Source organism: Boeremia exigua (genome assembly GCF_020726555.1).
Source record: "Boeremia exigua strain MPI-SDFR-AT-0100 chromosome Unknown C7974scaffold_9, whole genome shotgun sequence".
NCBI lineage: Eukaryota > Fungi > Ascomycota > Dothideomycetes > Pleosporales > Didymellaceae > Boeremia > Boeremia exigua.
In genome coordinates this window covers 1,839,765-1,852,141 of record NW_025763526.1, presented here as the reverse complement: position 1 = coordinate 1,852,141, position 12,377 = coordinate 1,839,765, and the positions used below count along the sequence as shown (strand labels likewise).

Sequence of the window (12,377 nt, the reverse complement as noted above, 5' to 3'; positions counted from 1 at the left end):
TTTATAACACGCTATAAGAGAGAGTAGGTATTATCGATACTATAGAACTTAGTATTAAAATTGTTTAGTCTTTATAAAGTCTCTTCTACTTCTTGCTACTATAAGGGGTAGATAAGTAAATATGCTAGCTAGCTAGAGAGAGATAGTATACTAAATAACTATAGGTCTAAGGTTCTAGTAGAAAGAAGCACTAGATCTTAGGAGGGCCGCTAATATCTTATAGAAACTACTTTATAACATTAAGACAAGTTACTATGTCTAGATAGAGATAGGCTAGCAAGTTAGGTAGTAATACCTTAGCCTAGGGTATAGCTAGGTCGTCGTTGCATAGACATGCCTCTAGTTAAGGTAGCAGACTTATTTTATACTACCTAGGTATATAGGCTATTAGAGCTACCCTCTATATATGCTATTAATCCCTAGGCTATATATATCTTTGTCTATAATTCCCTATGCATTGTATATTTCTGCGTGCTATAACTCTCTACTTCTAGATTTTAATTATTCTTTTTAATTAAGTGCTAAACATCCCTAGGGCCTATACTTAATAAGGCCCTAGTATCTAAGTGTTGCTTCTATCTTTAATATTAGTATAAGATGTTAAAGAGTAGTTAGTAGCTATCTTTGCATACCTAGGTAAGAAGTAGCTGCTACGTGCCTTTATTATAAGGTATATATTTCGCTCTATTATAGAATAAGAAAAAGTAGTAGTTTAATTAATTAATTAGTTAATTAATTACTCTATCTTTATATTATGTTATACCTAGAATTACCGACTCTCTATTAGGGAATCGTTATAACTAGCCTTATTTCCTTATAGTTTATATTAGATCTAGCTCTGCCCTGCCTAGATGCTAAGGCAAAACACGTAATCTAAGCTATTAGTTTATCTTTAATAGAAAAGAGACAACGTTTTGCTAAAGAACTTATACTAAGCCTCTTACTAACTAACTACTCTAGCTATTCTAAGGTGTATGCTGACTTAGATATTAATATTATATATATAGGAACGCCACACGCATTTTACGCACGCAACTGCCTTGATGCTATTGCAGCTAGTAAACATGTTTTATATAAAAAGCTATTTACTCTTATAGCTTCTAAAGCTAAGGAAGTCTTTTCTACTATAGTAAAATAAGGCGTGTTTATTATAGAAGCTATATAGACTTGCTTATACCCTCTTATATAAACGTTATAGTTGGTTATTTATAAAGAGAAGTTAATTAGAAAGGTGCAAAGAGTGTTTTGCAATTTCTTGCTTAATATAGACATCGAAGCATTAGGACTTAATTCTTAACTTAAGAATCTAGCGCTAGAGGCTAGCTCGTTACTTAATATTAGTATCTACTCGCTTACCTAGGGTCTCCTAGCATTAGACTAGGTAATTAGAGAAGAAGCTTAGAAACTGCGCATTCTTGCGGCACAGACATTGTCTAACAATATTAACGTCGCGAGCTTAATAATCCTTTTATACCCTACTAGCGCCTAAGCTATCCTTATATTGTCCCTATAGTTAAGGACAGATTCGGACTTTTATAGAATTAAGGGCACTAAGGGCTATATTATAGTATTAGAACTAGGCTTATCTACGCTACAACGTTTTATAGTTTATTTAAAAAGCGGAAACAACATATCGTCCGCAGGGACAACTAATACTAGAAAGATATATAAATTTAAAAAACCTAGGCATAGATTCTACTTTAAAGCAGACGCAGTCGCACTTAATATTACGGCTAGTAGAGTTTAGAATAGCATTATGCTATAGAAGGAAACTATATAGGTTATGCGGCTTCTTAATAAGGTAAGGCAATAAGAAGGCGCTAGATTCCCTTAGGATAAGGCATAGATATAAGAAAGCAATAGGGCTATAGAGTAATACTTAAATTTATATATAGATAAGTGTTTATTTAACGCCTATATATTAACTATAAACTATATATTATAAGAAGGACGCAGTATAGACGTCTAATAGCTTATCTAGCACGATATCTAGAAATTTATAATGTCTAGAAGTTTTTTTTTATTAGTTTTTTACTACTCCTAGCTTATTCTTTACTTACTAGGTTTTTATTCTATAGTACCAAAAATTAGTAGAATATCTAGGAATTAAGATATTTAAAAATTAAAATATCTAGAAATTAAAATACCTAGAAATTAGAATATCTAGAAATTTCTAGTTATCTTCTATTTTAGTTAGAATATTTAGAAAGTATCTAGTTATTAAGGTTATACTTTAAGCAAAGCTTATAAGTACTATTTAATTAGTTTTTAGGGATAAATACTATTAGGGAAACTAAAGGGGTCTTGCACTAAGAAGTATAGATATAATCTATCTATCTTAAGAGTAAGAGATAATAATAAGTAGTATAGAGTAGACTGTCTAGCTTAAAGGTTAGGTTAAGATCTAATATTATAGATTAATACTTAGGTTAAATATAAACTATAAAAGTTATATTCCTACTAACTATATACTTAAGTAAGTATAGTATTCTATACTTATTCTATTATTCTATTATTATACTAAACTAGAATAGCTTAGAATATTATAAGATTTCTTAGAATATTATATAACTTATTCTATAGTAGTATTCTACTAAGACTTTAGAATAGAAGGGGTTATATTATTATTAGTCCTTAAATACTAACCTTCTTAAAGACTTTTAGGTTATCCCTAAGTGTTATTAATCCTTCTATCTCTTATCTTCTACTACGCCCCTCCTAAGGTTTATAATACTAGTATATTCTATAGCTTAATTCTATATAACTTCTACTTATCTATCTATATAAAGAGCTTATATATATTCTTTACTATATTCTATTATAGCTAATTACCTATTATATATATTATATATATTATATATTATAGCTATAGGCTATTACTATTACCTTTACTACTCTTGCTATTATTATCCTTCTTACTATCCTTCTTACTATCTTTCTTGCTATTCTTCTTACTACCTAATATTAAATAGTAATCTATATAAGTAATAGCATACTACTACTCTCTAAAGTATATAATCTACTACTCTTTATTAGCTAGTACCTATAGATAGAAGTAGATAAACCTAACTATATAGCTTATATATACTACCTAACTCTCTAGGTTCTATAGTTATACTAATAGCTATATATCTAGTTTATCTTGCTTTATACTCTATAGCTAGCGCCTTATCTACTATATAAGCATAGCTAGCCCTTTTATACTTCTTTTAACTAGCCCCTTAGTTAACTAAGTAGCTAGCTTAAGCTTATACTTATTATACTTAGGTATATAGGCTTAATAAGCTAGATAAGTAAGATTCTAGTCCTTTAAGAACTCTAGCTAGCTTATATACTTAAACTAACCTATTTTATTAATCTTTATAGCTACTTTAAGTATTTATAGCTCTTCCTTAATTTCTTATTATATTAATTTATACTTAGTAAGAGAAGCCTAAACTAGTATTTTAAGCTTATTATTTTATAGAACTTCTACTATATCTAAATTAATAATAAAATATTTTTATAGCCTCCTAGTATAAAAGAAGCTTTATACTTTTATAGTATTATAGAGTAAGCTTTTCTCTCCTACCTATACTTACTAGTATTTTTTCTTATAATACCTATATATCTTATCTTTATTAATAGTAATCTAGCTATATATTTTATACTATATACTATTAAGTAGATCTCTAAGCTCCTCTAGTAGCTATATAAGCTTATTTAGGAGCTAAATTATACTTAGAGTAATAGTCTTAAATTAACTAAAGTACTTAAGTATTTATTACTATAGTATAGTAGATATAGTATAGTATTTATAGAGATATATATCTAGACTTACTACTACTATATAGTGCTACTTATAAATAATAATACTAAAGTCTTTAAGAAAGTAGAATATACTATTATAGTTACTAAGTATAAGCTACTATAGCTACTTATAAGAGTTTATAGTATTACTACTTATAGTATTTACTTATTAGAGTGCTATTACTTAGCTATTCTATATAAGCTCTATTATATAGAAACCTTAACTCTACTTACTAAAATAGCACTATATTTTACTAAAGTTATAGACTAAATACTTAGTATTACTATACAAAGTATATAGAAATTAAGTTTATATAAAATATTTTTAAATCTAAGTTAAAATTAATTATAATTTAGGGGTATTAGAGTTATATATAGGACTACTAAAATATACTTCTTAATTAAGTAAAAACTCTAATACTAAACCTCTTTTACTATAATTTAGTATCCTCTATATGCCCTTATATTAGATAGGCTATTATTATTAGCCTTACTACCTTCTACTTTATTTTTACTATCTTTATTACTACTTAATACTATACTACTTTTAGATTAAGTAGCTATATTATACTACTATTAGAAATATATAATCTACTACTCTTTATCTCTTAGTATATATAGATAGAAGTAAATAAACCTTACTATATAGCTTATATATATAGCTTAACTCTCTAGGTTATATAGTTGCCCTAATAGCTATATATTAATCTTACTCTACTTTATACTCTATAACTAGCGCCTAAGTTCTTATAGAAGTATAGCTAATCTCTTAATACTTCTCTTAATTAGTCCCTCTACTAACTAAGTAGCTAGCTTAAGCTTATACTTACTCTAATTAGGAGCCTAGGCTTAATAGGCTAGATAAATAAGATTTTAATCCTTAAAGAACTCTAACTAGCTTGTTTACTTAAACTAGCCTATCTTATCTATTTTTATAGCCTCTTTAAGTATTTATAGCTTTTTCTTAACTTCTTATTATATTAGTTTATACTTAGTAAGCAACCTTAAAATAGTATTTTTAACTCTAGTATTTTTACAATTCTAAATATCTACTAAATTAATAATAAAATATTTTTATAACCCCCTAGTATAGAAGAAACTCTATACTTTTATAGTCTTATAAAGCAAGCTTTTCTCTCTTATCTATGCCTACTAGTAATTTTTTTTATAGTACCTATATATCTTATTCTTATTAATAGTAATCTAGCTATATATCTAATACTATATACTAGTAAGTAGGCTCCTTAGCTCTTCTATTAGCTATATAGGTTTGCCTAGAAGCTTAATTATACTTAGAGTAATAGCCTTAAATTAACTAAAGTACTTAAGTATCTCTTGCTATAGTATAGTAGATATAGTATAATATTTATAGAGATATATATCTAGACTTATAACTACTATATAGTGCTACTTATAAATAATAATACTAAAGTCTTTAAGAAAGTAGAATATATTATTATAGTTACTAAGTATAAGCTACTAGGGCTACTTATAGAGGTTTATAGTATTACTTTTACTATTACTTATATTATTTACCTATTAAGGTATTATTACTTAGCTATTTTATATAAGCTTTATTATATAGAAGCTCTAACCTTACTTACTTTAATAGTACTATATTTTAGCATTACTATATAAAGTATATAAGAGTTAAATTTATAATAGTAACCTATAACTAGATATCTATTCTCTCCTCTACTTTATAGTACTTAAGGTTTAACTACTTTATACTTTTAAACTAGAGTCCTTCTAGCTTCTATTCTTTAAAATTCTAGTCCTTACTCTAAGTATTCTTTTCTTCTCCTACTTACTTATATCTAGCTCTAATATAGTATTTTATTCTATATTACTTTAACTAGTATTTTAACCTATTCCTTACCTTTTTTTTAATATTATATACTCTTAAATAAGATTATTTAGTTACTTTTATATAGTAAGAATTTTTCTTATAAGAGGGCTATAACTCTTAGTCTCTCTATATTACTTTTTCTCTCTTTATAGCCTCTACTTAGGTGTCTATATATATAGAGCCTTGTCTAGAGGCTCTATATTACTTATTCTATATAGTATACTCTAGTATTCCCTTAGAAATAGTATCTAGGTAGTAACTAACTTATATTATACTACTTAAGGTTTTATATATAGTTACTAAGCTATAGTCTAGAGTATCTTTCTCTTAGGTTAATATAAATTTATACTATATATAGCTATTTACTAAGTAGTAATTAATTAGATTAGGCTATAATTTAGTAGGAAATCTATACTCTAGTATATATATACTAGTATATATAACTAGTCTATAACCTATTTAAAAAGCTAGAAGTTAAAGAAATCTATTCTAATTCTTAGGTATATTAGGGTTAAATATAGTAACAAGTATAGAGAGATTCTTCTTTATAATACTAGTTATAGTTTATCTATATAGACTAGTAGTAGTTAAAGTAAGGTATTTAGCTATTAATCTTTTTAGACTTAAGTAGGCTTTATTTAAAGAAAAGTAAGCTATTATACTATTATAAGTACTAAATAAGTAAGGGTTTATTAAGCCTATAGATTATGCCCCTAACTTTTAACTAATAAGACTATAGAATAGGTAGATATATATAAGGTAAAGGTAAAGAACTCTTTATACTATAGGATAGAAAGAGTATATATTATAAAATAAGTTATTAGTATTAGTATTTACCTTATTATATATAAAAACAAGTATTACCTTTCTTTTATAAATAAAGATATTTTATTATATAGAGATTATATTAGCCTACTATAGAACTCTAAGCTTCTTACTATATACTAGTATGCTACTTATTAAGTAAATTACTATATAGAGTAGATAAACAAAGCTATTGCTTTTTTTTAGGTACTACCTCTACTTTGCTCTCTCTATACTTATCTCTAATAAGAAGCTACCTTTCTTTAAAAATACTAGCTTGCTTATAGTATAGAAAGCTCTCTAGAGTCTATTAGCTAGGTATACTAGAAATAAGAATCTAGGTTAATAGGTTATAAGGTTATCTTATAGAATCTTAAGTTAAATATCTAGCTACTACCTAAAGAGAAGTTTCTATATATAACTTTATAACTCTACTATAATAGTATAAATTATTTTATAAAACTATTATATATAAATCTATATTTCTATAATATAGAGTATTAAGCTATCTAAAGACTAGGAGATATTTATTCTAGGACCCTTATATCTTATAATTACTCTTCTATACTATAGTTACTTAATAAGGTAACTAGCTAGTATAAAACTACCTTACTAAAGGTACTTAAGTTAAATATACTTATATAATTACTATACTTAGTTAGAGTAGGCTATATACTTAGGCTAAGAATTCTTAAGATAGTTATATAATATAAGTAGTAGGGTATACTTAAGTATAATTAGGTAACCTACCTATAGTAGTGCTAATATAAGAGGAGTATAGTTATAGAGTTTATAGAAATATAGCTCTATAGAATATATTCCTAAGATACTAGAGAAGTTTATAATAGTACTATAGCTAATATTTCTATTATATAATAAGTTTATCTAGAATATAATAAAAAGTTAAAAGAGATTTTTATTTAGGGTAGCTAGAGATAACTAGAGTAGGATCCTAAGGTCTACCTACTAGCTAATAGTAGTAATATAGTCTTAAATATAGTTTATTATAGCTAGCTAAGCTATAGTTAGCTAGAGCCTATAAAGATATTATTTATAGGCTCTTTTATATTATATAATAGTACTAAGATATAGAAAATATAGTATAAGAATTACTTATAGATTCTATAGTATCTTTAATAGGTGTTTTTATATTATAGTAGCTTAAAAGAGTAAAGAAGAAAAGAAGGTATCTAGCTTTATAGCTAGCAATATAAAACCTATAGTATCTACTTTAGTATTACTTTATATTATTAGACAATAATTCTACTAGCTTCTATAATCTTCTAGATTATTCTTTCTATCTATACTAAGCTTATATATTTAAATCTATTCTAAAGGCCTAGTTTAAGATTATCTAATATTACTATAGAAGGTAGTGCTATAGCTATAATAATAATATAGATAGGCTTATAAGTAAACTATACTAGCTACTTATAGCCTTATAGCTACTTAGTATTCTTATTATATTCTAGCTTTCTATTAAGAACTATGCTATTTAGCTTATTATCTAAGTATTCTTCTTCTTCTTTTTCTTTCTCTTTATCCTCTATATATATTAAGTAATTACTATAGCTTGTTCTAACTAATTCTTTATTACTCTAATACTAGTAAGAGTAGTTATCTTAAGTTACTACTTAGTATTTAGGTAAGTACTTTATCTAGCTCTAATATACCCTATAGGCAAGCAGATTAATAGGTAAGTAAATTACTTTTGCTAAGCCCCTACTAAAACTTAACCTATTATAGCCTAAGACACTATACTTTAGTCCTATATAGTATAGTATAGGCTAGAATATTATTTAGAGACTTCTTCTATATTAATCTTATACGTTTACGCGTTATGTTCTATCTAATTGCACCTTCTATAGCGCTGTTAGGTTAGCTTACCCTCTTAAGTACGCACCTACTTCTTTACCCTCTTTCTATTACTACGCGCCCTAAACTCCTTTAGAGCTGCTAGCTACTACCTATCTTTAACTTTTAGAGTCTCTTCCTTCTAAACTTGCTTTTTTTTATATAATTTTTATTATATAGTAGCCTTATTAGCTACTTAAAGCTTCTTAATTTCCTATTAAGCTAAAACTAGCTTATAGGATAAGATTACTCCCCCCTTTACATAGTGCTTAAGCGCGCTTAGAATAGAATTTAGTAAGCTACCCTGCTACCTCTTATACTTCTCTTAAATTAGAGTTAATTGCAACCTAAATTCTAGGGTGTTACTAGGGGTTTATAACTACTAGGGTACGTTATTAGTAGGGAGTAGTAGTAATAGAGTCTAAAGCTTTATATTAAGAGCTAATATAACCTGTTCTAGGTTAAAGGGGACTAATCTAGCACCTTAAAACTCTCCTTAGATATTACTAGAGGTAAATACTATATTATAGGCTGCTTTAAAGCATAGTAGGAACTTAGTCTTTATAATATAGCTAATTTAGTTGCATATAAGCAATTTAGCTTAGTGCCTATATACTATCTTTAAAAGGGCAAAATAGCCTATATTAAGTAGCTATAGAAGGTATAATAAGTATAGAGGCATATATAAAGTAATAATCTTGTTATCCTTATAGTATTTTTAGAATTAGAGTAATTTATAGCTCTTATAGCTATTAATAACTAGTAGTTAGTAGGTACTAGTAGTACGCTCCTTTATATGCGCATTAAAGTGCTTTAACTACTTAAAACTAAGCTTATTAGTAGTCTAGCTATTACTAGAGACTGCAATAACCTAATTCTAGGGCAGGTCTTCCTCCTTATACTAGCTAGAGAGGTAGTAGCGCGCCTTAAAGATAATAAAGAGTAGAATAGCCTATCCTTTAGCATTAATACCCTATATAACTGTTATCTACTCCTAGTTGCCTAGCTAGACTGCCTTTAGCCTTCCTTGTCTCTCTAAAGCTATAATAACTACTCCCTAGAAGATCTAGCCTATTATAAAGCCTATCTTGTTAAAGTTATATATATTGTTATCTAGGATACTATACTTAGCTTTTATATTTTGCACTAGAGAAAACTAGCCCTATATAACTCTAGAATCCTTGTAGAGGGCTTACTTATAGTTATACCTATAATTAAACTTTACTTTAAGCTCTAGTTAATACTTTATAAGTATACTAGGCTAGTTTATACTAATAGGGCCTAGATTGCGCTCTATATATAGAGAATTAGCTATTGCAGCTATATCTGCTAGCTAAGGGCTAAATCCTTGCTTATCTAGCTTAAGTATATAATTAATAATTACCTACTCCTCTAGATTATCTAGCCCTTATAAGTTAGGTATAGTATCGCCTTATAAAGGTTGTCTAGTAAGTTAATAGCTTAGTATAGCTTAAGGAACGTTATAGATAGCTGCAGCGTGTTACTATAAAAGTTTTGCGTCTTGTTTAAGAGCTTAAAGCGCAAGCTATATTTAAGCTTCCTTTAATGTGTTAAGATTAGGTTATTATTAAGGCATTAGTATATAGAGAATACTTTAGTAGGGGCTTAGTAAAAGTAATTTGCTCGCCTATAGGGTATATTATAGATAATACTTATATTATAATTAATCTTAAAGGTAGTAAAGTATACTAATATTATAGTATTTCTTTATATACTATTGCATTATATCCTAATTAATACTCTTTCCCTCTAAATAGTAGTTATAGGTAATAAAATCTAGGTATAGGTAGGCTAAGGTATAAAAGTAGTAAAGATCTATCTAGATAGGGTACTAGATTATTAAAAGACTTTATAGTAGGTATACTATTAAATTATACTATTATTACTTAATATACTTTAGTAGGTATATAATAATAAGTCTATAAATATATATTTAGACTAGTTATAGGTACTATAGTATAATAAGGTATATAGATAATAATATTCTTACTAGTAATAAATATAATATAGTCTAAAGAGACTAGTTTATATTTCTATACTATTTAGAAAGTAATCTTAGTAGATTAGTAGCTAATATTATATATATCTTACTTAGTAATAGACTCTAGTATTAATAGAATCTAAGTTACTACTATCTCTATACTTTAAATAAAATAAAATCTAGAAGATAAAAATAAAAGTCGATCTAGATATAACGTACCCCACGGGCGAGCGGATCAACGGGCGAGCGAATCACTTTTGCCAAGCCCCCACCAAAGTATCCTCTACATACCAATGCCTCAACAACAACCTAATCTTAACGCGTTAAAGGAAGCTCAAATACAGCTTGCGCTTCAAGCTCTTAAACAAGACGCGAAACTCTCACAGCGACGCGCTGCAGCTATCTACAACGTTCCTCAAGCTACACTAAGCCATCGACTCACTGGACGACCTTCACGAGGCGATACTATGCCCAACTCACGAGGGCTGGATGATCTAGAGGAGCAGGTGATTGTTAATCACATACTTGAGCTGGACGAGCGAGGATTTGGCCCTCGGCTGGCAGATGTGGCTGCAATGGCCAATTCTCTGCGCGCAGAGCGCAATCTGGGCCCTATTGGCACAAACTGGCCCAGTACGTTTGTAAAGCGTCAACCAGAGCTCAAAGTGAAGTTTAATCGCAGGTATGACTACAAGCGAGCCCTCTGCGAGGATTCTGGGGTTGTGCAGGGCTGGTTTTCCCTGGTGCGAAACACAAAAGCCAAGTATGGTATCCTAGATGACGACACGTACAACTTTGACGAGACAGGCTTCATGATGGGCCAGATCTCCCAGGGAGCAGTTGTTACAGCTTCAGAGAGACGAGGAAGGCCAAAGGCAGTCCAGCCAGGCAACCGGGAGTGGACAACGGTCATACAGGGTATCAATGCCAAAGGATGGGCCATTCCACCCTTTGTTATCTTCAAGGCGCGCCACCACCTCTCCGGCTGGTACAAGGAGGAAGACCTGCCCCAGGATTGGGTTATTGCAGTCTCCGGTAACGGCTGGACTACTAATGAGCTTGGTTTTGAGTGGTTGAAGCACTTTGACGCGCATACAAAGGAGCGTACTGCTGGTACCCACCGACTGCTGGTTATTGACGGCCACGAGAGCCACGAATCGCTCCAATTCCAGAAATACTGCAAGGATAACAAGATTGTTACTCTATGTATGCCTCCGCACTCATCGCACCTTCTGCAGCCACTTGATGTGGGCTGTTTTGCCCCTTTGAAGACAGCGTACGGGCGCCAAGCCGAATTGCTTATGCGCAACCGAATCAGCCACATCACAAAGACTGAGTTCCTGCCATGCTTCAAAGCAGCCTATAATGCGGTGTTTACCTCTAGCAATATCCAAGGAGGGTTTCGAGGTGCTGGATTGGTCCCCTTTGACCCAGAACGGGTCATATCAGCCCTTAATGTGAAGCTTCGGACTCCATCACCACCACTCCCCACCAACAACGTACCCTGGCAGTCGCAAACCCCCAGCAACACCCTGGAATTTGGGTCGCAATCAACTCTGATTCGAGAGAAGTATAAGAGGCAGCAGGGCAGCTCACCAAATTCTGTTCTAAGCGCGCTTGAGCACTACGCAAAGGGGGGAGCAATCTTATCCCACAAGCTGGTTTTAGCTCAACAGGAAATCAAGGAGCTTCGAGCGGCTAACGAGGCCGCCATGCGACGAAAATCACATAAAAGAAAGCGAGTTCAGAAGGAAGGGACCCTAATAGTTGAAGATGGGCAGCGGCTGGCAGCTCTAAAGGAGTTTGGGGCGCGTGGTGATGGGAAGAGGGCGAAGAAGCAGGTGCGCACTCAAGAGGGCGAGCCAACCCAACGGCGCTGTGGAAGGTGCAATCAGACAGGACACAACGCGCGAACGTGCAAGATTGATGTAGAAGAGGTCTCTGAATGATATTCCAGCCTGTACTGTACCGTGCAGGACCAAAGTGTGGTGTTTTGGGCCATGATGGGTCAAGTTTTGGTGGGGGCTTGGCAAAAGTGATTCGCTCGCCCGTTGATCCGCTCGCCCGTGGGGTACGTTA

The 12,377-nt window shown here is 30.7% G+C and overlaps 1 protein-coding gene across 1 annotated transcript; it reads left to right on the top strand.

The window, feature by feature from the left end:
- Window positions 1-952: 952 nt before the first annotated feature.
- On the top strand, window positions 953-1,117 carry C7974DRAFT_294321 (uncharacterized protein; the record flags this gene model as incomplete). The annotated part of the gene is made up of 1 exon (XM_046137670.1): window positions 953-1,117. A coding segment is annotated over one exon (165 nt), but the record flags the coding sequence as incomplete, so codon positions are not given.
- Between the last annotated feature and the right edge of the window lie 11,260 nt (window positions 1,118-12,377).